At 53.7% G+C, this 24,391-nt stretch overlaps 3 protein-coding genes across 4 annotated transcripts; all 3 read left to right on the plus strand.

The window, feature by feature from the left end:
- Positions 1–3,906: 3,906 nt before the first annotated feature.
- On the plus strand, positions 3,907–16,016 carry HOXD11 (homeobox D11). 2 transcript variants are annotated; one of them, XR_008961519.1, is made up of 3 exons: positions 3,907–5,060; positions 5,807–6,261; positions 15,931–16,016. XR_008961519.1 is itself a non-coding variant. In XM_026492502.4 (2 exons), exons 1-2 carry the CDS (start codon positions 4,280–4,282, stop codon positions 6,040–6,042), a joined length of 1,017 nt encoding a protein of 338 aa, XP_026348287.1. In that variant the 5' UTR covers positions 3,907–4,279; the 3' UTR covers positions 6,043–6,726. The 2 variants fall into 2 exon arrangements, 1 of the variants encoding a protein (XP_026348287.1); XM_026492502.4 differs by lacking the exon at positions 15,931–16,016 and having other exon boundaries at positions 5,807–6,726.
- Positions 13,563–16,887, plus strand: HOXD10 (homeobox D10). Its single transcript, XM_026492500.4, has 2 exons — positions 13,563–14,563; positions 15,931–16,887. Exons 1-2 carry the CDS (start codon positions 13,609–13,611, stop codon positions 16,206–16,208), a joined length of 1,233 nt encoding a protein of 410 aa, XP_026348285.4. The 5' UTR covers positions 13,563–13,608; the 3' UTR covers positions 16,209–16,887.
- A 2,413-nt stretch (positions 16,888–19,300) lies between these two features.
- On the plus strand, positions 19,301–21,906 carry HOXD9 (homeobox D9). The gene is made up of 2 exons (XM_026492501.4): positions 19,301–20,549; positions 20,896–21,906. Exons 1-2 carry the CDS (start codon positions 19,766–19,768, stop codon positions 21,135–21,137), a joined length of 1,026 nt encoding a protein of 341 aa, XP_026348286.1. The 5' UTR covers positions 19,301–19,765; the 3' UTR covers positions 21,138–21,906.
- Positions 21,907–24,391: the final 2,485 nt, after the last annotated feature.

The following is a 24,391-nucleotide window of genomic DNA, read 5'->3' on the forward strand; positions in this document are numbered from 1 at the left end:
TGGGAAATTTAAAGCCTGCTCAGTATTCACCATCCTCTTGCAAACCTCAACTCCCAGCTAGCTTTGAAATGGAAACAAGAGAATTGTTAGCTTTTAGCGAGTGGAAGAATTAGCAAAACCATCAAATCTCTAATGCCAAGTACTCATGGGCTCCAACTCCCCTTTCCTGAAGCAAATTTGATGTGTATTTTAAAAATATTTTTAAAACGGCTCCTTTAAGAAAAATACAACAGTGGGGAAAAAGAAGCAAGAGACTGCCAAAGCCCTATCTTTAGAAATGTTTTCCCACCTGATGGGGCTCAGGGAGGTAGTGGTACCCGGAGCTGGGTATCTCCCCCAAAAGAGCCGAACAAAGGCGGAGGCCACACGCAGACCTCAGGTCCAGAGAGCTGGGTAAAGGACTAGGAAACCAGACTTAGATGCAGGCCCTAGGATAACACAGAGAGACAGTTTCTTTCCAAAGTATACCATTAAATCATCGTGTTCTTTCTCTTTAGCCTGGGAGGTGGGGTGGGTGGAGAAATTCATGGAGACCACTCCCCAAAGAGATTGAAATTATTGTAAGTGTAAAATCTCGATTGTCCGTTGGGGCTTCAGCAGTGTTTTTCAAATTCATCCCCTTTACTGACCCGCAAAAATACAAAGGCGGTGGTCTCATCTCTTTTTTCCTAGCCAAGATCCTGGCAGGGATTTGGAACCACGACGAAATTCCTAAGAAACAAACGCGGAGAAAAATGATGCTGAAATCTGAGTGCTCAACATTCCCTCGCACAAAGACAAATGCGTCCTCCGAAATGCTGCAGTCCAGGCAGGCCTCTTGACCAAGAAAAAGGGTTTTAAACGAGAAAAAATGGCTTCGGCTGGCATTCAACCGGCTGCAAGCTCAGAGGGCCGACGGGGGGACTCTTAAGGCCTGGGGGCTCTCCCCAAAGGAGGCAGGCTAGGGAGGCTTCCGGGAGGCCACAGGGTGGAGGAGAAATCCAGAACCGTTGTAAATATTCATGTCTGCGGGGGGGGGGGCTCTTCACCCCGCCTCTCCCAGCTGCAATCACCCCCCCTTCGTGGGGAGGGGGGTGCACAGCGCCTGTCCGACCGTCCTTGGACAAAGGTGATCTCCCCACATTTTTGTTCTCCAGCCACTTGACTTAGGTAGCCCTTTCCGAAGGCTCTGCAGGGAAGGGACTGGCTCTGGGTGTTTTCCCCCGCGTTTCTCCTCTTCTTTCGTTTCCTAAAAGAGCATAAATAATTAAAGTTTGGCAGGGAGGAAAAGCTTTCTTGCAGAACTGTAGTGGCAATAAATGAAATGACTCAGAATCCCTTCCCCAGTCAGCTTTTACGAGGGCTGCCAGACAGTGTCTGTTCACGTTCTCCAGATACCAGGGGCGCCCTGACAAAGTTAAGGTCAAGTTAGTGTCTTATCTTGGGTGGCTCAAAATTACCGCATCGCGTCTGGGCGCTGCGCGGAAAGCTACCACTCGCGGAGCAGCTGGATGTGCCGGAAGAGTCGGATGCGCTCCTTGTGCTTCGAGTGGGGCCGCGCCGGCAAGGACAAGGCCACAACGCTGGAGTCTTCATGGTAGGTTCTCGCGGGACCCGCGGGTCAGGAGGCTGCGGTTTTCCTTAGGTTTTGGGGTGAGGATCCAGGAGGGAGCGGGGGCAAAAGGCCGAAGCGGGCTGGGCCCAAAATGAAAGCCCAAGGTTGGGTGTGGGGGCGGGGATCCGCGCTAACGCTCAGAGAGGGGTCCGCTGCCCCTTCCCCTATGCACCAGCGCGCCGCTGCAGATGGCGCACCCTCCCCCGCCAAAGCGCGGCTCCAGCCCGAGCCGCCAGCGCCATGTCGTTGAACTTGAATGGTTCCGTCCTCCCCATTTCCCTCTTCAGCGGTCAGCAGGCTCGGCTTTGGGGGCAGCGGGCTGCCTGCGCCCCACCCCCTGCAAAGAGAAGGTGCGAAAATTTTGCGCACTCCCAGACACATAAAGACCCGGCTGGGGGGGGGGGGGGTCCCTGCAGCCGCTGCCCTGGGTCCTGAGCTGCCGCAGGGCCAGTGTGCAGTGTCCGGGGAGCCATTTTAGGAGAGAGATCCAGGGGCGTCGACCACAAGCCCGAAAGGGAGAGGCTGGGGTGGGGGGCGATGGAGATGGGAGGCAGATAAGTGTGCTGGCGGAATGGACCGAGGAGAAAGGGGCGAGCTGGAATCTGGACGAGGGTGCCAGCTGGGAGGAGGGTGCACAAAACGATGGGCAGTTCTGGGGCGGAGGGAGCCTCCTTGCCCTCCAGTCGCCACAGACCTGTTTGCGCAGTGTACGGAGGAAAGCAGAGGTGGGAGGGGGGCGGAGGAAGAAGAGTGGGAGGGAGAAAAGGAGGGAGGAGAAAAAGAGAAAGGGGGGGACAACGGCCAGAAAATAGATATGAGTTCCGATCACCCGCCTTTTCTCTGTCTGTCGGCATGGTGGGCAGAGCTCGCCACACGGGCACTGCGGCGGCCGGGGCCAGGGAGGGAACCAGCTTCACAGCCTGCACCGCCTGCCCTGGGCGTAGGGCAGAGGCCCAGAACCCAGTGCTGGGATTGCCTGGGCTGAAGAATCTTGGGGAGAGGGGCAACTTCCTGCCCTCGGTTCTGGGATTTGGGTTTGGGGAGCTTCTTTGTGAGAGACCGATTTTACCTTTGGAAAACGCTGGCTCTCCTGGAGGCCAGGCCTCGCCTGGACCCCCGGACTAGGAAAAGGGACCCGGCCGCCGTGGAGGAAAGTGAGGTCTTGGGGCAAATGGATGGGGGGGCTCTCAGGGCCAAGTGCTGCAGAGAGGCTCAAGCAAGGAGGGAAAAGCTGCTGAGAGCATTCCGCCTCCCTCCCCAGAGCCAACGGACCTCCAGGGGGCTTCCCCCGCAGTGACCATGCCGGCCCAAGGGCACCGCAGGAGCCTGGGGGAAACCGGGCGGCGTGGATGCATAGGCCTTGGCGGGTCTCCGACGCAGGGAAGGGGCTGGTTGTGAGGCGGACTGGTCCTAGTCCAGGCCAAAAAGCAGAGAGGGTGAGGAGGGTAGAGGCGCCCGTGGTTTGTCTCCGTTTGGTGGGGAGTGGGAGGCCAGGCACCTTTAGAGTAGGACTCCAGATCCTTTTGTTCACCAGACCCCCCAGCTTCTAGAGGGCCACGGGCGTCTCCGCTGCCTGAACTTCCTCCTTGCTTTAGCATTGGGAGAGCAAAGGCAGAGAGGCGACAGGGAGAGCACAGAGATGGTGACACACAGCTAGGGGAAAGGAAGAGATAGGATCAGGGGACAGAGAGGAGAGGAAACGAGGAAAGTAAGGACGAAAGCAGGAGGGAACAAGTGAAGGGAGTGGGAAAAGAGAGGACAGGAGAGAAAGAAGTGAGAAGACTGAAGGGAGACGAGGAAGGAGAAAGGGAGACAGAATAGAGGAGGAGAGAGGGCGAGAGATCCGAGTGGGCACCGAGGCCCTGGCCTGGGTGAGCTCCTGGTAGGGTTTTGGTGTGGTTTTTTTTTCCGAGGCTGGCACTCGCACTCCCGGGGTCAAGAGTGGAGAGAGCCAAGTTATTCTGCGATGAACGCGCAGGGCTGAGAAATATGTAAATCAGGGCTCCGCGTGCCCCGAGAGTGGCGCAATTACGCCCCTGGAGCAAGAAGCAACAAGCTCCTGACCGGCAAGCTGCAGAGGGTGGCGGCGTCGCGGGGGAGGGAGCGGCTGCAGGAAGGGGTGTGGGGGGTGGGAACCTCACAACCTCACACCTAGTCCCCTGTGCCCCGGGCTGGGGCTCCCCCCTCCGCTCTCCGCTTCTTTCCCTTCCCCCTTCCTCCCCCTTCCTCCCCCTCCCTCCTCCTCCCCGCCGGCTTCGGTCCGCGTACTTAAAGCGGCGCGGGCGGGCGCGGGCGGGCGGCCCAGCCGGGCGGCGGCAGATGCACCCAGCAGTGGCAGCCGCCGGCGGCGCACAGGTGACCGGCCTGCGGCTCAGCCTGGTCAGGGAGCGCCCGGGGAGTGCTGGCTGGAGAGGAAGACTGATCCGCCCCCAGCGCGCGCGTGTCTCGGCGCCAGGAGCCGTCCCGGGGCGTGTTGGCGAGAGCTGATATAGATATAAGGACATTTCTCTCCATGGCGTCACGTGACATAATTACCACCAGAATCAATCAAGATGAATTGCACGTCAGCGCCCGGTGGGGATTTTTGCTTAGTTGATCCTGGCCCAAGCCTCTTGTGCAATCGATGGCTCAGGTTGGCGGCGCGGGGAGCGGCCCGGGGCTCGCCGGCGCGCACGCCGCGGAGCCATGAACGACTTTGATGAGTGCGGCCCGAGCGCAGCCAGCATGTACCTGCCCGGCTGCGCGTACTATGTGGCCCCGTCGGACTTCGCCAGCAAGCCGTCGTTCCTATCGCAACCGTCGTCCTGCCAGATGACTTTCCCCTACTCTTCCAACCTGGCGCCGCACGTCCAGCCCGTGCGCGAAGTGGCCTTCCGCGACTACGGCCTGGAGCGCGCCAAGTGGCCATACCGCGGCGGCAGCGGCGGCGGCGCTGGGGGCGGCGGCGGCGGGGGCGGCCCCGGCGGGGGCGGCGGCGGCGGCGCCGGGGGCTACGCTCCCTACTACGCGGCAGCCGCGGCGGCGGCGGCAGCGGCGGCAGCGGCTGAGGAGGCGGCCATGCAGCGCGAGCTGCTCCCTCCCGCGGGCCGCCGGCCAGACGTGCTCTTCAAGGCGCCAGAGCCGGTGTGCGCCGCGCCGGGGCCGCCACACGGCCCCGCGGGCGCCGCCTCCAACTTCTACAGCGCCGTGGGCCGAAACGGCATCCTGCCGCAGGGTTTCGATCAGTTCTACGAGGCTGCGCCCGGGCCCCAGTTCGCCGGGCCGCAGCCCCCTCCACCTCCTGCGCCGCCGCAGCCCGAGGGCGCTGCCGACAAGGGCGACCCCAAGACGGGGGCCGGTGGCGGCGGGGGAAGTCCCTGCGCCAAGGCGACCCCCGGCTCGGAGCCCAAGGGAGCGGCAGAAGGCGGCGGCGGCGATGGCGAGGGCCCCCCGGGGGAGGCGGGGGCTGAGAAGAGTGGCGGCACAGGTAGGCACCCGGTGCGGGGTGGGCGGCTGGGCCGGGGGGCCGCGGGCGCGGGGGGGCGGCGGGGGCCTCCCTCTGCTTGCGCCGTTTTATGTGCTACTTTATAAGCGTTCGAAGGGGTTTATACATCCTATAAGATTTCCCGGGCCGTTGTAAAGTGTGTTTACGATAGGAAACCAATTTAGGTGGGCTTAAGGTAGACTTCGAAGGGGACATTAATCGCTGCAGAGAGCTTTTCCCCAGTTTGGGGGGGGGGGTGGTGCTAGAGACCATGGAGTGTGGGGGGGTAGATTTCAAGCCACTTTGTGAGTGTGGACACTCGAGCCTCCTGCTTTTAAGGGGGGTGGGGTGGGGACATCCTTGAACTGGACTTTATCCAAGCCTCTGGCTGACGCGCGCTGCTGGCTGGAGTAGAGCAGATGCCTGGGCGCGCTCGTGTTTCTCTCCCTTCGGGTTCCAACTCAGAGCCGGCCTTGCCCTCTGCTTCTCCACCTCCGTGCCAGTGTGTGTGTGTGTGTGTGTGTGTGTGTGTGTGTGTGTGTGTCCGGGCGTGAACACAGGCCCACACCCACACTCTCTCCTGTGCCCGCCCATATATCATCTCCCACGACGCAGGCAGGGCCTTTCAGTGGCGGCGGGGGACGTCCCCAACGGGCCGAGGCCTGGCCCTCGCGCGGGCCTGGGCCGGCGGGCGGGCGGGGGTGGACAGCCAGCGGTCTCTCTCACCTCTTGGTTTCTTTGCCTTGCAGTGGCCCCCCAGCGGTCCCGGAAAAAGCGCTGTCCCTACACCAAGTACCAGATCCGCGAACTGGAACGCGAGTTTTTCTTTAACGTGTACATAAACAAAGAGAAAAGACTCCAACTCTCTCGGATGCTCAACCTCACTGACCGGCAAGTCAAAATCTGGTTCCAGAATCGCAGAATGAAAGAAAAGAAACTGAACAGAGACCGTCTGCAATATTTCACTGGAAACCCCTTATTTTGAGAGCTCCAGGAAGCACCCCTCTTCCCGAGCCCCACTCGCCCACCCACTTCCCCACCAGCCTGCCCTCGGCAGGCCCAATGTCCTTGGGTTTAATGACGCCTCTTCTCTGTGGAACACCACGATTCCTTCCCACGGTCAACTCGGGACCTCCCAGCGACCACTGCTGCCTGCGGACGAGGCCGGGGACTTGGCCGAATGGATCCTAATAAGGGGAAAATGGTAAATGAAAACGTCCCTTTACAATTTTACCGCCAATGTGCTGTTGTTCTCCCTCCCTCTCTCCAGTCCCCGTGGGGACGCTGTGGGATCTGTAGAGAGTTAGGCCGCGGGGCTGGAAGGCTCTTGTTTTTGTTCTGAGTTTAAGGGACCCGACCATCCCCCTTGGTGAATGCAGATTATTTAAACTCTGGGAAATGTATCTTCGGTCTGTCGGTCTGTCCTATTGAGGCATAAGTCACTGTGTTTTGTGTGAATAAATGGTTTCTGGTAAAATGGAGGTTACAGCTTCAACACACTATATGATTTTTTTCCTCTTTAAAGAAGTTTAGTGTCTGATTAGGGGATTTTAGTGGCCAGAACCTTCTCCCATATGCAAATGAAAATCAAGTGAAATTCTTTTTAATCCCACTGAAATAAGAGTAGCTCTCTCCCACCCTGTCTAGGCTACCCTGGTTTTAAAATCACTTTAGGGATGAATTTCTGAATTGAGGATGTGACCCAGCCATTCTGGTGCTGCTTTCTCCAGGCAATGAGGCTGGGGCAGCAGGAACCTAAGAAGGAAGTCTCCTCCCCCCATTCCCAGTTTAGTGAACTTGGAATTTCTGAAAAGACAAAAACCATTTAAAAAAAGTTGTTAGAAAATCTAAATGTACTCTTAACAAGGTGTCAAGGAGCCAGGGTCCCTTAAAAAAAGAAATCAAAATCAGAAACCTTCATTGAAAAAAAAATAGTTTGCTAAAAGGAAGTTACCAGTGGTGGAGAGGGCTTGGGATCCTTGCTAATGTCACAGCAGGCATAGGGTAGAGAAGGTAAGACCTCTCGCTGGAATAGGGCCTGAGGCTGCAGACCCACTTCTCATTGCATTTATCGCTGCAAGTTAAAGAATGTGGTGGGGGCTGAACTGCACTTTATGTTGCAGGGCCAGGCCAGGCTGTTTACAAAACCTTGAACTGTCTAGACAACACCATAAAAGCCAAAGTTCTAAACAGCTTAATTGGGTTATATTATACACCTTCTGGTGGGCCCAAAAGAGATTTCCGCAATGTGCAATAAACTGTAGGAGTGAGAAAAGCATCTCTTTCTCTGAAAAAAGTAAAGTGAATCATGACTCTTAACCTCTCCTAAGCCCAAAGTAAAGAAAAACAAATCCATAAGATGTACAGTACCCCATGCACCTTCAGAGGGGGTATGCATTTCCAAATACACAATTTTTTTAATTGCCAAAGTTTGGTGGTGGGGCGGGAGGAAAAACATAAGTGCATAAGTGTATGCCTTTGAACTTCCAAAATGTCAAGGTCATCACCTTTAACCTTTCTGAATAATTAGGCGCCTTAAGGTTCTTCTGTGATATTCAGCCGCCACCCACTCACACACACATGCTTACACACATCCAGACCCCCACATACATTTATGACCACACAGCATCATATCAGAGGCTCACCATAAATCTAAGCAAATGCCTAATTTCAGGATCAATAACTTTAATTTCCCTTCAAACATTTGTGTAATTCAATAGCAGTTAACTTCTTTTTAAAATACTGGTTAGATTTAAGTGTCTACCAGCATGTTTTTTAATACAGCTAGTATATAGTGAGGTGGGTTTTTTTGGGGGGTCATAGACAGCAGTCCCCTTTGCTCTAATGAAGAACCACAGCTTTCAAAGCAGGCATTTGAAAGAGGAAGCTTTAGTCAGATTTACACCTTTGCTATATTTGAAAAAAAAAAAAACAACTGTTGTACCGCCAGTTAAGTTATTGTACTTTCTATGATATGGAACAAAACTAAAAATATTTATATTGTTTTCCAAAGTGTCCCTCAACCGTTGGTGAAAATTGCAAGAGAAACAAAGCCTACAATTGAATAATTTCGTCCGGAAGGGGATTCCTTTGTGTGGAATTCTGGGTGTCTGTTAAAATGTCAGTGCCCTAGTAGTATGATCATTGCAGGAGCTTAAAACTGTTTTATTTCTTTCTCTCTCCATCTATCTTTTTTTTTTTTTTTTAACTGCATCTAAATGTAGCAAGCTTGTGTGTCCACCACCTTAGGTAAGCCGAGCCTAAGGATACCATTTCCCGTTTGCATGGCCTTGGAGAGCCACACGGGGGCGTGCTCACGTTCCAGAAGCCGCGTTTGGCGCTGAGGCCACAGTACCGTATCTTTCCAATACTGATTCTAATAGACAATCTCAGCCCGTTAGAAACAGGCGGCCACTAAGGTATTTGTTTGCTGTTTGTTTGTTCTAAGCAGCCACGAGGTGTGGAAAGTTGCATAAAGACAGAGAAAACGGAGCTACCCAGATTCCTGAAACAGATAATCGTTGTCTCCTGAAAGATAACGCTGTTGCAAAGAATACCTTGGCATAACCTGGTGGTGTCAAGGAGAGATTTTTTAAAGACAAATATGTACATTTCAAAATAGGTCATGCCACTGAGAGTTAATTAAATTAGAGAAATTAATTTTCTTGTTGGTTTGAGTACGGAGACCGATAAGAGGGCAGGATCAACTCCTCCCAAAAACAGCGTCCGCCTTGTACGCTCTCCGACCGCCTGGGATGATTAAAAGGCTTTTGTTTAAGACAGATCGGGGCGCCGGCAACTTAGCTGAATGTGGTCTCAGAGAAAATGAGACGCGTTGGGACTGAGGGGCTCGTTCTGGGCGAGGGAATGCCCTCCAACCAGGCCATGCCCGGCACCCAGGGCTACTGGTAGCGAGAAGTGCAAGTGGAACTATGAGTTGCGGCGTCTGGGCCAGGCTGGGCTGATGCGGCTGCGGGAAGCCGCAGGCTGTCCAGGGAAACATTTATACTACGAGGCAAGGCGGCATAGAATGGGGATTGCATTTGAAGCAAACGAGCTTTGCGTTTGACGGAACCCTGGACACTCTTCGCAGCCGCCTGCTGGCCTTGAGCATGGAGTTTGATTTTTGCACCAGCTCTTGGAAGCAGTCTTCTTGCTGCATGCCCTCCTAGTCCCCCACCCCCGTTTTGAAAAGCCCCTGACTTTGGGGAGGGCCTGTGTCGCTATCCTCTGTCCAAAAGGGAGGGCTCCAGGACATGCATGGTCTATTCTAAGGGAGGGTGACTGTTCCTTCTTTCCCGAAGTTCATTGTGAAGCTCCTGCAGCCCCCAGAATTAGTGCTGGCCTCCTCAGCTCGGCTGTCTCTGTCTCCTTTCTCCAAAGCCTGGACCAAAGACCCTGGGTCCACCCCTGGGAGCTGGCATCAGCTTCAAAGGAGGCTGGGGCGCCGTAAGCCCCCCAGTGAGGCGCCTGCCAGAGGCATAGGTGTTCCCCACGGGCACCCCCGGCTCCCGCCTGTCTGACTGCCGGTCCTGCTTAGCTATTGTGAAGCGACATTTCTCAGAGCCTAACCTGGGTGTCAGTCCAGGTGGGGAGAGAACCCTCCTCCCCAAATGTCGTTGTGTTGCTCTTTAGGCGGCTCCAGCAGGGGTGCATGTGGCCTTTCCGGGCCCCTTGGCCTTGGCTGGCAGCCTTCCTCAGACAACGGGTGCTCAGCAGTCTGCAGTTCCTTTCCTACCAGCAGCGCCCAAGATGGGCCTAAGAAAGGGCAAAGGATTGGACCAGGACTTCTGGGGGCTGCAGATCCGACCCCTCCTGGTTGTTCAGAGCCTGTAGGGCTCGTGGAGTGTGGCCATGTATCTTGAGTCACCGAGATCTCAGATGCTGAAGTGGAGGGAAAGTGCGCCAAGTAGGAGTCTTTTGTGTCTGTAACGGAAAGAGGCTCCCCGGCCGCCAGCCCTTTTGCACAGTCTCCACAGACTCTTCATTGAGTTGGTGGTGGCTTCCACAGCCTGCCCATTTGTCCCCTGATTTCTTTTCACATTGGCTGGAAGGTGCACAGTGCAACCCGGAGGGGTTCCCTGGGGAAGCAGCCTTTAAAATTTGTCTCCATCCGCTCTGCCCCCAAAGAATGGCACAGCCCTGAGGCCACTCAGGGCCCAAATTCAGAGTGAACCTAGGAGTCCCCAGGTCTACTCAGGCCCAGAGTCACTGTTCTTCCTGGTGACAGAAGAGCGCAGATGCAAGCCGCTTCTTGATTACAAATGCTAATTTCTTGCTAAAGCGACCGTATTAATTTTTCTCTGGAAAGAGCTGTGCCAGGGAGAAGGATGTCTTGGTACAAATATGGATATTCATCTCCTTTATCGTGCAATATTGATTTATTATTAATGGTAACTGCTCCAACTGAGATCTAAAGATGATCGAAAACAGCGGCTGTGCAGCTACATTAAATACTCCAAAGCAAAATGCAGGCTGGCCTTGAAAGCCACTGCCCTTTCATCCCATTTGCTTCATCTCAGCCTTAGAGTCTTAGCCAAAGTTTCCATCCTCCCAGGTCCAGATCATTCTCTTGTATTATTTCTGTTTTGCTCCATTTTTATTATAAAATCCCTCTGAAATATTGGAGTCTCTGGCCTCAAGGAACTGGTCTGAAGACAGATATTTGAGAAAGAACAAAATAGAATTTTGTGATAATAGATTCAAAATTATAGCTGATACACATATTTGCTGTGAATGAAGGAGAACTATTTCAGGCCAAATCTAATGTGGGGGTGACTTAGAGCCTGAAGCCCCTGAGAGTTGAAACAGAAAGGCCCCCAAATTCGGAAGGCAGATCCTGCTTGTGCTGGCTCACCGAAGACCTACTAGCTCCGCGAGGAATTGCTGGGTTTTAGCCTGAATGTTTTCTTCATGTATAAATAAAGATTATGAAAGGGCATTTGATGGGCATAAAATTCCCGATTAGATTGAACAGTCTTGCCTCACGAGTGGGGTAGGGAGAATTGGACAACCGAGTTCCAGGCAGTTCCCTTGGCTGAGATGCAAAGGGACGACAGTCCTGGAGCGCCAGGGTGGCGTCAGGGCGCCTGCCGAGAGCGCGTGCAGCGGGCACTTTGTCCAGCCCTGGGCACGCTTAACTGGCCGGGATCATGATCTCCACCTTCGGATAAAACAATTTTTGGGGTGCTGGTCCGTGGCTGTTAGCTTTGAACAGGAGCGGTAGCAGACTAGAGTCGAAAGTTGCATTTTTTTTTTCCTGCCTTCCTCACGCCCCCCCCCCCACCCATCCTCAAGCTTAAAAACAGCCACCCCTACGGAAAGGTAATGTTTAAACTCGGGCTTCGCCGCCGGCATCCCGCAGCCGGAGCAGTTAGAGGCGTCAGGCTTTTAACCTGACAATGATGTTGTATTTGAACAGCTGCGTAAAGGTTTAAAAGGTCTGTCTCATTGCCACCGCGGAGTTTTTTAAAAGGGGTTATTGTTTGGGCGAGGGCACTTCGAGGGGACAGGCAAAGTGGTCCCAAGGCCGAAAATAATGTTCAGTGCCTGTTTCCACCAGGCCAGGGGAGATTCCTTTTGGGGAGGGGGGACAGAGGGTTTGTTGGAAAAGGTTTTTGTAAAGGAGTGAGCAGACTCGTAGTTCCCCCCCAGAATGCTGAGGCGCTTTAATGAGCATTGGGCTCCAAAGAAATGTTCTGCTGAGGCGGAAACCCAATTTGCTCACAAGTTCAGTCTCTGGGCCTGAAATCCAAGGCCAGCGCATGACAGGGTGAGTGTGGGGAGAAGAAAACACAGACGCCTTTCCGGACAGAGAACTGGTTCACAATCAGGGTTTCTGGGGCCTTTTTCCTCTCTCCGATGCAGGGAAGGGGATCTGGGAAGCCCGAGGACAGCTCCTGTGCCCTGGCCTGGCCCCTCGACCAGGGCAAGCCTTTGGAAATCAAGGTTAAAGCTCCCGCTGCTTCCCGGAGGCCGGGTTTCCGAAGGGCGGCTCACCCGCCTGCAGCCAGAGAACAAGAAAGGAAGTTGTTGGAGAAGTTTCTCGTAAAACTCTGAATTTCCATGGTGGTGATGGTGGTTATTCTTTAATGAGCTCGACCACAACCCCAGACCAAATCCTCTTTATAGAACTTTCCGTCACCAAAGGAAACAGAGGACCAAGGTTCTCTCACCTCCTTTTTTTTCTCCCTCCCCTTACCCAAGCAAAACGGTGTCAAATAATTTTAGGAATTGTCCAAAACTATAAAACTCAACTTCTGACAAAAGTATAGCTTTTAATATTTGACGATTTGTGTTAAAACAAAAATTGACCTTCTTGGTTAGTAGCGAAGGGGAAAAATCAATAGTATAATTTTCAATAATTCATAAAGCGAACGCCATTATGCTAAATCTTAACTATTAATCTTATCCTTTACAAAGTCTCGATTGATTTGTTAATAAAATATCTTCCCGTGTGTGGCAACAGCCGGTATAACTCTTTAAAAACCTTCAGAAGCAAGAAAATTACCAAGTAGCCCAAGAATGTAGATGAGAATTTTATTGATCGCCCTGATTCTTCTTAATATGTATTAATAAATTCCACAACCTTTTGTACCTTGTACTTGTCAGAAACCAATGCTTTTACAAAATCCATAAAAGGAAAACATATTTTTCTTTGCAGAAGAAGCAAATGACACCTTTGCTTCTCTCTCTCTCTTCTACTCGGCCCAGTCAGTTTTCTAAAACTTCTGGCGTCTGAGGGCTAGAGTTTTCCCCTTTCCTTGAAAAAATTATCTTCTTTCTCTCTTCCTTCCTTCCTTCCTCTTTGCTCATTATTGTCAGGGTGTGTAGGGAGGGAAACCTCGGTTTAGTTCTCCCGCTGGGAACCGGAGGGACGCTTTCGAGGATAGCCAACTGCTGGCGAGGGATTGTCTCCGGGCTGAAAGCTCCCAGCGGCCCGGCCGCAGAGGTCGGGGTGTGGTTCCTCCGAGAGAACCGAAGGCTCGGATAGCCCACCGGGGCGCCGAGGCGCCGGGATCCCGCATCTCCCTCGGGCTGGAGGAGAGAATGGACAGCGCCAGGGCGGGCCAGTCCTCCGGGCTCAGGGCCGGCCAGCTGCTTGGCCTCTTAGCCCTCGCGGCCCTTCTCGCCTCCGCTCCCCACGATAACTTGGCCACGTCTTTGCGTGAGAGATCTTTACTGTGGACCCCTGGGGTGGGATGTCTCAGAGCCCAGAGAATCCGACTCACCTTCCCAGGCTGCCCGGGAGAAAATTAACCAGCCGGGCCCCCGCCCCCCGCCCGTGCCCCGGCTCTCGGGCGCGTTCTGCCTGGGTGTGTGCGGGGAATGCTTCTGTGTGCTGGCGCCACGGCACTCTGGCTTCCCTCCCCGCGCGTGTCCTCCCGGACGCCCCTCTGGCCGAGACTTTCCTTCCGCCAGCGGGGCCCGGAGGCCGGAGCGGGGGACGCGAGTGGGGCCGGCGGGCTGAGCGAGCCCCGGGGAGGCTGGCGGGCGACGGAGAGTGCTGGACCGGTTGTCTACAGCGCGCACTATCGCGGGCGCGTAGTAGATGTCGCTGTTGTCCGTGCTTACGCGGCCGGCCGGCCGGGCTCTGGAGCACGTGACCTGCGAGGAGGCTGCGGCTCAAGGCCATTTTCAAATCTCATTGGCTTGGTTGTCATGTGGTCGGCAGAGGCATCCACAATTACACGGGGAATGTTTTCCTAGAGATGTCAGCCTACAAAGGACACAATCTCTCTTCTTCAAATTCCTCCCCAAAATGTCCTTTCCCAACAGCTCTCCTGCTGCTAATACTTTTTTAGTAGATTCCTTGATCAGTGCCTGCAGGAGTGACAGTTTTTATTCGAGCAGCGCCAGCATGTACATGCCACCACCTAGCGCAGACATGGGGACCTATGGAATGCAAACCTGTGGACTGCTCCCGTCTCTGGCCAAAAGAGAAGTGAACCACCAAAATATGGGTATGAATGTGCATCCTTATATACCTCAAGTAGACAGTTGGACAGACCCGAACAGATCTTGTCGAATAGAGCAACCTGTTACACAGCAAGTCCCCACTTGCTCCTTCACCACCAACATTAAGGAAGAATCCAATTGCTGCATGTATTCTGATAAGCGCAACAAACTCATTTCTGCTGAGGTCCCTTCGTACCAGAGGCTGGTCCCTGAGTCCTGTCCCGTTGAGAACCCCGAGGTTCCTGTCCCTGGATATTTTAGACTGAGTCAGACCTACGCCACCGGGAAAACCCAAGAGTACAATAACAGCCCCGAAGGCAGCTCCACAGTCATGCTCCAGCTCAACCCTCGCGGCGCGGCCAAGCCGCAGCTCTCGGCCGCCCAGCTGCAGATGGAAAAGAAGATGAACGAGCCCGTGAGCGGCCAAGAGCCCACCAAAGTCTCCCAGGTGGGGAGCCCCGAGGCCAAGGGCGGCCTTCCGGAAGAAAGGAGCTGCCTGGCTGAGGTCTCCGTGTCCAGTCCCGAAGTACAGGAGAAGGAAAGCAAAGGTCGGTATGAGCAAGTTGCCACCCCAGCGGGGCGTGCAGCCCGGGAACCCGGCAGAGAGGGAGCGCCTGGGTGCCCAGCGTCAAGCTCGGGCAGCTGAGGCGGGGCCGACTGGCAGGTGCTGCTCCTTCTGGCTTTTAGAGGGGCAGTCTCAGTCTCGAGATGGTCCCCGCTTCTCCCCGGCTGTCCTGGCCCTCCTGGCTAGTCCTGGCCCCACGCTGATGGCGCCTGGGCAGAGGAAGGGCTTGCCGGGTTTATTTTTCCTGAGCTAGACCTGAAATGCAACAAAAGAGAGCAAATGAGACCTGCGGCTCGTAAACACGGCCCCAGAACCTCCTTTCTCCTGCTCAGATTTGCAGTCCCAGCTTTGCCTTTCACCCAGTGATGATTTTAAGGCGGTCCAAGGCACCGTGGTCGTGTTCAAGTGTATGCACCCCGCATCCTGCGAGCTTGGGGGAGGCACTGGGAACGAAATGAATGGGCTGGTTGGCGCTTGGGCTGGGGAACAGGGCTCCCAGCCTCTGCGGGGTTAAGTAACCTTGGCTTTGTCTGGGGAAAGTGCCGCAAGCTTTGCAATCCATTTGCAAAGAGGGCAAAAGCTGAAGAAGGGGAGAATGGAATCTGCAGGGCCCACCCGGCAGGGTCAGCCTTAGGGCTGGGCTGGGGCAAAGAGCCAGGGGTTCTGGCTATTTGAGAAGAAACCCTAGCCCTAAGCCTCTCCCCCAGTGTCCAGAGGTGGGCCACAGTAAGAAGCCACATTTCTGGGAGGAGGGGATGCTTTTGTGTGGGGACAAGAAGGCATGAGAATGCGAGAAATTCTGAGGGGTACAACAATGCCCAGGCAGGTCGGAGAAGGTGTACTCGCTTCCTTGATTATCTTTTGAAAGAGAAGGGCCACTATAAACCTGGTTGTGGGGCTCCGCCCGGGCAGGAAAAGTGGGGAAGAAGTGGCAGACTTGGGGATGTGAGGCAGCAATGGTGTTGGTAGTCTTGTTCCGGCTGTGGTTTGCTTCTTCCACTCCAGCCCAATTATGAGCTGCCCACTTAGAATGTTGCTGGGGAGATCCTGAAAGTTTACTATTGTACGAATGTTTCGTGCAGGTCAGAAAGTTGAGAGAGAAAAAGAGAGAGAACCCTGACACCTAGGGCAAGAGTACCCGCCCATCGTGTCATTTTGGGCATTTAAACTAATCTGGCATCAATTACAAATCCCTTCCAGGGCCCACCTCATATGAGTAATGTTTAATACCAGCATTTCCCAAAGCGGCCTGGCTGCCAGCGGGGTCATGGCCAAGGGTACATTTGAAAAGACTGAGAGAAAAAAAAAAATTCTTGATTTTTTTTCTTCTTCTCCCTTTAATTTTGTTAGAGGAAATCAAGTCTGATACTCCAACCAGCAATTGGCTCACTGCAAAGAGTGGCAGAAAGAAGAGGTGCCCTTACACGAAGCACCAAACGCTGGAATTAGAAAAAGAGTTCTTGTTCAATATGTACCTCACCCGCGAGCGCCGCCTAGAGATCAGTAAGAGCGTTAACCTCACCGACAGGCAGGTCAAGATTTGGTTTCAAAACCGCCGAATGAAACTTAAGAAGATGAGCCGAGAGAACCGGATCCGAGAACTGACCGCCAACCTCACCTTCTCTTAGGTCCCAGGCCCGTCGGAGGCCAGGATCGGAGAGGGAGCACCGCGTTCCAGGGCCCAGGGCTGGAGGACTGGGAAGGCGGAAACAAAACCTTCGTTGCTCTTTGTTTTTTTGTTTTGTTTTGTTTTGTTTCCTGCTAGAATGTGACTTTGGGGTCATTCTGTTCGTGCTGCAAGTGATCTGTAATCCCTATGAGTATATATATATTAAAAAACTAGCACGTGTAATTTATTATTTTTTCATCGTAATGCAGGGTAACTATTACTGCGCATTTTCATTTGGGTCTTAACTTATTGGGACTGTACAGCATCCATCAGTTCATTCATCTGTCCAGCAATGTGACTTTTTCATGTTTTTCCTAACGCAAAAGGTCTGTGTGTGGTTAGTCCATGATCTCATGGCGTTTTGAACACATTCAGTACTTAAAAGTACTTAAGTTACATATATATTTAAAAAAGATTAAGAAAACCCACAAGCTTTGGGGGGAGGGGGACTAAAAAAGCACATTACAATGTATCTTTTCGCAAATGAATTTAGCAATTGTCCTTGGTGAGATGGAATACTGACGACTTATGCCTTGTAGCCTTCCCTTGTGGTGCATCTGTGGTTTGGTAGGAGTACAACAGCAACCTGTCCTTTCTGTGCATGTTCTGGTCGCATGTATAATGCAATAAACTCTGGAAACGAGTGCGCTCCCTCTGCTTTCTGAAATGGACATACACCTTACGGTGGAAATGAAAGCCTTTGGTGAGATTATCTTCCTGTTAAACTGCTTGTTTGGGGCAGTTGGGGGTGGCGATAGCAGGAGAAGGAAAATGGGAGAAGCTGGAGGAGGCCTAGGGTGCTAAAATTTGGCAGTGGGGGGGGGAGTGATAATCCAGCCTGGATGTGCTGTTTTCCTAGTTGGGAAGAAGAGGAGTCTTCTCCCCCTCCCACCTCCCCAAGATAGTAGCACAATTGAATTCTAGATGGGTGTGAGTTTCCCTCTAACCAGAGCCTGGTAAGTAAGACTGTGCCCACGCTGCTTTTTCCCTCACAGCTCCCCATTTGTGTGTTTTCCTGTCTTTGGTTTTGGTTGTGTTATTTTTTAATACTTTCAGTGGGGTCTTGGTGATTTCTGGCTGGCGTGCCATCGTCAGGGGCTAGGTTGAAACCAGTCCGGCCCACCTGGAAGCTGCCTGGGCCTCCAGTGCAGGAACAAGGACAACCAGCAGCTAGCACTGCAACGGATCCAGTTCTGCCTGCCCCCCCTTTCCCTTACTCCCACCCCTATCCCAAGCACAGGACAAGCCAGGCCACAGCGAAGCCGAGGATGGGTGAGTTTTCCCATCCCACTTTGCCCTGGTTTCCTTGTGGAAGGATTTCATGCTCAGTCATTAGCTTTTAGTGGCCCACATGAAATTTTCTTAAAATTTTCTGAAAAGATTTTCCCCCAGGTAATGCTCCATTTAATTATAAAATGCTGGTTGGAGCCACTGTATCTGGGAGGCAAGAAAATGTACAAAAGATGACTGAAAGGGACTTTGCAAATGAACGTGACTTCCCATGAAGTCCAATGTTCCAGCTGCCGACACTGCTCGGAAAACTCCAGCCAGCCTGCACCGAGAGAGTCCAGGCTTATCTGGTCCTACGTGGGAGAAAGGAGAAGAGGCCCCAGAGGAAAGAATTGACAAAGAATTCGTTTTCTCAGGCTGTGCTGTGGTTTCAAAAGGTCTCCGCCAGCTTCAAGTAGCTTCACAAAACACATCCTTTTCATTTTTTCTTTTTCTCCCCATGAAACTGTCTATTCAGGGGCTCTGAGCCTTACAGTTCTCATTCCAGGGAGTCTTTGGGAAATTCAGTATTTATTCAGAGTTTTAAACTTCCTTCTGAAAACGAAGAACCTTCCCCAGTTCCAAGACAGAACCCTTTAGGGGAGCCATTTCCTAGGGGTGGGAGAGAGAAGGCTCGGAATCAATGCCAGGTTGGAAACACTGGAGTAGATTCGCCCAGACCTCCATTGGTTGGGCAGGAGAAGGAGGGCAATTTTAACTTATCCGTTTCCTCCCTGCGATGTGGGGCGCGCCATTAGGTGTTGACAGGGGGCCATGTCTCAGAGGAAAACCCGGTGCTACAGGCAAAGACATCTCCTCTGGAACAAAATCAGAAAGCCATTGGCAAAGGCAATCAATCAGGCCATAAGTAGCCATTTACCCCTTTCCTTTCCGGGGCTCGAGGTGGGCTGGGATCCCTCCACGGGTGCTCTGAGCAACTTGTAGAGTGAGGGATAGATCCTCTGCCGCCTGCTCCCGGGCTGCTTTTGTCTCGGCGCCCAGCCGAGCTGCCAAGGCTTTGTACCATGGATTTGGGAGTGACAATGGGCATTTCCCTCAGATTCAAGGCTGCCCAGCCTTACTTCTGGAGGGAAAAGAAAGAATTCGGAAGACAGTGGTCCAAGAACAAGCGCCAAGAAGCGGCCCGGCCCCGGGAGACGCGGTTCCCGCCGGCCTCCTTGAGGCAGGCTTGGGGCGGTGGGCGGGAGCGGGCCTGCGCTTGCATTTGGGTTCTGCCCTATGGCGTGTTCTCTTCCAGGGCCTTTCCAGCAGCCCCGGAGAAGACAGTCATCCTGGCCGCCACTGTCCCCGCTTTGCCTACTCTACAGCCTGCCAGCACTTCCGAGGGCACTCAGAAGCCCCAGCGGTGGCCGCCGCAGCACCCAGTCGGCGGGCCGGGCTGCCCCAGCTCACCCCTCGGGCCGCGGCGTGTGCTTCGCCTCACGTCGGGGGTGTGTGTGGCTGCGCGGGCGTGTGTGAGTGTGGTAGGGGGAGGAGGCCCTCCGAGCTGCTCCATCCGTCCGTTTTATTAGGGACACATTAATCTATAATCAAATACACCTCATAAAATTTTTATTGAAAGGCATAATATCATTACAGAGGTCTTCCACCTGTTTTAAACAACACGACAAGCTGTGAGAGAGCGTGTGTGGGTATGTGTAGGGAGGGGTGGGTTTGGGTAGGGAGAGAGGCACAGGGAAAAAACTCCCCTCGGGCGCCAGGGGGCCGCCTCTGAAGGCCGGCCTGCCTCGGGCCGCATCCCGCCCTGCGTGCCCCGGGCTGCTCCAGCCTCTCGCCCAGCGCTCCGTGCGCTCAGGACACGCGGCCGCTGGCTCCGAGTCCAGGGGCTGGAGAGGCAGCGCCTAGGTCTGAACTGCAAGACCGAGGGCGGCAAGAGGAGACGAACAAATAGTCCCCAGCGCCTCCTCCGGCCACGGTCGGGCGTAGTGGTTCCAGCCACCGCCAGACTGTCCGAGCCAGGCCGGACCGAGCTGGGCGCACGGACCGGGCTCTTGGGCTCTAATTGCGGCGCTTATGTTGATGATGATTTTTTTTTTTTTTTTAAATCACAGCAGCCCCCAGTTTAGCGGACTGATTTACTCTCGGTATTGGTAAATATGATCACGTGGGCCGCGCGACCAATGGTGGAAGCTGCAGTCTGCGAACTAGTCGGCGGCTCGGGCGCCGGCGGGGAGCGGCGCCGCGGCGGGCAGTGTAACCTTGGGTGGGAGCGCACGGCGCCTCAAAATGTCCTCCAGTGGCACCCTCAGCAACTACTACGTGGACTCGCTCATAGGCCATGAGGGCGACGAGGTGTTCGCCGCGCGCTTTGGACCGCCGGGGCCCGGCGCGCAGGGCAGGCCCACAGGTGTGGCCGACAGCCCGGCCGCCGCCGCCGCCGAGTTTGCCTCGTGTAGTTTTGCCCCCAAATCGGCTGTGTTCTCCGCCTCGTGGTCCGCGGTGCCCGCCCAGCCCCCGGCGGCGGCGGCGATGAGCGGCCTCTACCACCCGTACGTGCCCCCGCCGCCCCTGGCCGCCGCCGCCTCCGAGCCCGGCCGCTACATGCGCTCCTGGATGGAGCCGCTGCCCGGTTTTGCGGGCGGCGCGGGCGGCGGCGGGAGCGGCGGGGGCGGAGGTGGCCCGGGCCCTGGTCCCAGCCCCGGCCCCAGCGGCCCACCCAACGGGCGCCACTACGGGATTAAGCCTGAAACCGGAGGGGCCCCGACCCCTGTCGCCGCCACCTCCACCTCCTCCTCCACTTCCACGTCTTCCTCTTCCAAACGGACTGAGTGCTCCGCGGCCCGGGAGTCCCAGGGGAGCGGCGGCCCCGAGTTCTCCTGCAACTCGTTCCTACGGGACAAGGCGGCAGCGGCGGCTGGGGGAACCGGGCCCGGGGCAGGGATCGGGTCCGGGTCCGGGGCAGGCGGCTCGTCGGAGCCCTCGGCTTGCAGCGACCACCCGAGCCCAGGCTGCCCACTGAAGGAGGAGGAGAAGCAGCATCCGCAGCCGCCGCAGCAGCAACTTGACCCAAGTAAGTGCAAAAGAAATTGCCCCCTGATTTATTGCTGAAACCTGTAAGGCTCGAATGTGCAAAACTGATAGTTTTACTAACCTATAAAAACGTCTAGACGCCTACTCCAGCCTAGGCGAGCAACACGCATCCATAAAAAGCTTCCCATAACCACCTACCCTAGGCGCGCGGTTTGTACGGTAAACAGAGCGCGGGCATTAAGGCTTTTTATGATAATTCCCCCCAAGTTGTGAAAAGCGGCCATCCTTGGTGAAATTAATTTAACGACCTCTCTCCCCCACCCTGTCGTCTCTCCTTGCCTCCCCTCCGCCCTTCGATCCCTTTCTTCAAACCCCCCTCTTCATAGACAACCCTGCAGCAAACTGGATCCACGCTCGCTCCACCCGGAAAAAGCGCTGTCCCTACACCAAATACCAGACGCTTGAGCTGGAGAAGGAGTTCCTCTTTAACATGTACCTCACCCGGGACCGGCGCTACGAGGTGGCAAGGATTCTGAACCTCACAGAGAGACAGGTCAAAATCTGGTTCCAGAATCGTAGAATGAAAATGAAAAAGATGAGCAAGGAGAAATGCCCCAAAGGAGACTGACCCGGCGCGGCGCCGGCGGGACCACTGTGCGCTGCAAAGGCAGTGGGGTTTTTGTTTGTGGGTGCTTGATTTCCAGAAACTCTCCAGCTATTCGGACATTTCCTCCCCCCTTCCCTTTTTAGGTAGAAGTGACTGTGTGGTTGGTCTCTGTGAGGTGTTTGGGGGACTCTGTATTTGCTCGCTTATGTGTTGGAGAAATGAAGTGGCTTTGGGGTTTTGCCTTTTCCCGCTCCCTCCCTTTCCTGAACCGTTGGTTCCATAGGAAATGCTATATTTTGTGAGTGCACGCTGGATTGAGGAGCCCTCCCCTGTGTAAATGTCCCCTATGTTTCTGAAAAGTGCAGTAGTTTAGCCCCCAGTGCTGCTCAAGCAGGGGCCAAGTGCACCCCACTTCTGAGAATGAAGGCAGAGCGACAACAGCGGGAGGCCCACCCGGGTTGCCTACCAGTTACGAAAGTCCCCTTTCCTCAGGGAGCCCGTGGGCCCTTCACTGGGACCTGAAATGAGGCCGAGAGGGGAGCCCAGGGCCTCTGGTGGGTGTGGGGGGGTGTATTCTCAGTGCACTGAAGGAGCCGCTCTCTCCTGGGGAGGGCTCGGCTTGCGTAGTCGGCGCGGGTGTAGGCCCTGTGGGTTCCTGCCTAAGGACCAGTTGTAAATGTTACCGCTTCCTACCAATAAATGCTGACCTGATCAAATGGAGCCCAGACGCTGGCCCTGAACAGTGTGTGCCTGCTTTCTCTTGTCTCTTTCTTTGCAAAATACCACACCCACAGGACTTCTCTTCCATCCCTGGGAGAGAGACACTGCTAAAAATCTGGGGCCCTTCCACCTGAGCGGTCTTTCTGACGTGCCTCTGAGTCTCCCTTTGTGTGGGCAGACCCAGTCAGAGCACAGCCCCTGGGGGGCCCTTGGCTGCTCTGTCCTTCCCCCAGCCTGCTTTCAGCTTCTCAGCGAACTCTGGGCCCTAGGCCCAGTGTCAGCCTTGCAGCAGTGCCCAGTGGAGCCCATGGGCCCCAGAAGCCAGACACCCTCTCGCTGGGGCATTGGCACATCGCACCCCATGTCTCCCTCTGCTCATGGAGTACCAGCCATCCACTCCCCTCTCTAAAGGAGGGAAAGGCCAACTCTGCACTCTGGAGCAACTCCCCCACCGCGTCAGGGTGGCTGGTTCCGGGAGGGCTGAGCCAGTTAGGCTGTGAGCTTCTGCCCTCCATACAAGAGCCCCAAAGTGACCTTAGCAGATCGAAATGGTCAAGGCTCTCCTTCGCAGCCACCCCACCCCATCTCATCGCCCCTTCCCCGCCAACTCAATTCCAGTGCGTGTTTAGCCCCCAGCTTGGCCCTCTGAAGGCCGCATTCAGGGGCTAAAATGAAGGTCATTGTAAGTGAGGGTTCAGGCCCAGCACAGCCTTTGCAGGCCCGAGAGTGGGTGGCGCCGGGTGGCCTGGGCTGGGTGAAGGGAGGGGTTGATCGAAGAGTTTGGGGGGATCCTGATGAAAGAGGGGACTTGAAGGAAAAGCAGAGGGGGGCTGGGAGGGAAAGCCAAGGCCCAGATCCGGCAGAAGGTGCAGTGTACCCCCGCCCCTGCAGCCAACCCGATACCTAGGGCTCTTTGAAAACAGGAAGAGCCAAGGTGTCATAAAGCCATCGAGCCGGCGAGACGTCTGGAGGTAATGAGTTTACGACAGGCTCGGCGCTTCGCTTTGAAACCATCTCATTTTGATGTTGTGTTTGTGGGAGGAAGGGAAAAATGCAGAAAAAACTGGGTCTTAAAATCTGGACAATAAAATATAAACAAGACTGTGTTGGATCAAGAAGGCAGGGGCTTGGGAGCCCCCGGTTAGGTGTGAGCACCTAGGAAATAAAAATGGGGGAGGGCAGGAAAGAGGAGATGATGTATTTCTGATTTTTAAAAATGGGCTGGTATTAGGATTAGCCTATGGTGGGTGGCTCTTTATAATATTTCACTATGGCCGCAGTCTAGCTCGTTCTTTTCTTTCTTTCTTTTAAATTGGCCTGTTATTTGTGGGTGGGAGAAGTTAGTGATCTTGAGTCATTGACTCAAGCTGAGGGTCTCCCAGCCGCATTGTCGCAGGTCGGCAGGAAAAAATGAAGTTATTTAAATACCCTATCATAAAAGTACCTGACCCTCCATTCCAAACTTTGCAGCAAAAGTATTGTTGTAAATTCTATTTGCTTGTAGAAAATGTAATCGTTACAGCTGAATTAGAAGAAAACATTTTTAAAATTGAGAAAAAAGACTAACCTCGAAAGAAACACCTAAGCTGATTAAAGTCTTTGCTTTAACAAAAATTCAAGTGGAATGCTTAGTCAATTTATTTCACTCTGTGACTTTTGATATAAATTTAAAATCTCACTTATTGTGTATAGAAATGTCAGTAAACAGCCCAACAGGGCCTTTCCAGAGAGCCGCTCAGAGATCCAACAAAAAGCTTTTAATTTGGTTTCTATTTCTGCCTTCCCCTGCCCCCAGATTGCCCAGTGAAATGGGCCTGAAGGATTAAAAATAAAAAGTTAAAATAGCAAATATTCAGGATTTAATGCTAAGTAAAGAAAATATTAATAAAATGAACTTCTATCATTTCTTTGTTTTAGTAGTGCCTGGCTCCTCTGACAAAGAAGCCTGTTGTTGTTGATATTTAGAAAGTTGTAATTTTTGTTCAATCCAGCCCGTTCTGTAGTTGTGGGCGATTAGGGAATGGGGACCTACTGTGTCTGGCAAAAGAAAGGCTGGAAGCTTTTGAAAAAGACACTATTGGAAGCTCTCGGGAGTACAAATATCTTTGGCATTCAGGAGCCCCCGGTTGCTGCACTTGACTTGTTGACAATCAAAGGGATGAAGCATTATTAGTGTCAGCGATCCAAGCCCCAGTCAAAATAAAGAACAAGATTAGAACTGGTCTGAGTCGAATAAAGGGAAGTTAAACTCAGTCTACTGGAGGCGGCATTTTGCCACTAGAGGGCGCTGTTGCTCCACTTTGTGATCTCATAAAGCTGGAGTTGCGGCGAGGAAGGTTTTGATTTAAGATATTTACAATCTTATTTTTAATTCTAAATTAGGATAAGTTTAACCAGAAAGGCTCAGTGTACACTATTAAATTCTCCGGGCGTGTTTGTTAGGTATAAAATTTTGGATTAGTCAGGATTTCAGAAAATTTGGACTATGGCACAGCTGAAACTATAAAATGTTATGGTTAAGTTAATGCATTCTATCAAAACAAACGTGTAAAAAG

The sequence above is a fragment of the Ursus arctos genome, unplaced genomic scaffold (assembly GCF_023065955.2).
Source record: "Ursus arctos isolate Adak ecotype North America unplaced genomic scaffold, UrsArc2.0 scaffold_1, whole genome shotgun sequence".
Taxonomy (NCBI): Eukaryota; Metazoa; Chordata; class Mammalia; order Carnivora; family Ursidae; genus Ursus; species Ursus arctos.

Bases quoted from the DNA above. Each gene is read 5' to 3' on its own strand.
- HOXD9 (XM_026492501.4), top strand. From the start codon at position 19,766: ATGTCCTCCAGTGGCACCCTCAGCAACTACTACGTGGACTCGCTCATA. The intron at 20,550-20,895 runs GTAAGTGCAAAA...CCCTCTTCATAG, and splicing joins GCAGCAGCAACTTGACCCAA to ACAACCCTGCAGCAAACTGG.
- HOXD11 (XM_026492502.4), top strand. From the start codon at position 4,280: ATGAACGACTTTGATGAGTGCGGCCCGAGCGCAGCCAGCATGTACCTG. The intron at 5,061-5,806 runs GTAGGCACCCGG...TTTGCCTTGCAG, and splicing joins TGAGAAGAGTGGCGGCACAG to TGGCCCCCCAGCGGTCCCGG.
- HOXD10 (XM_026492500.4), top strand. From the start codon at position 13,609: ATGTCGCTGTTGTCCGTGCTTACGCGGCCGGCCGGCCGGGCTCTGGAG. The intron at 14,564-15,930 runs GTCGGTATGAGC...TAATTTTGTTAG, and splicing joins ACAGGAGAAGGAAAGCAAAG to AGGAAATCAAGTCTGATACT.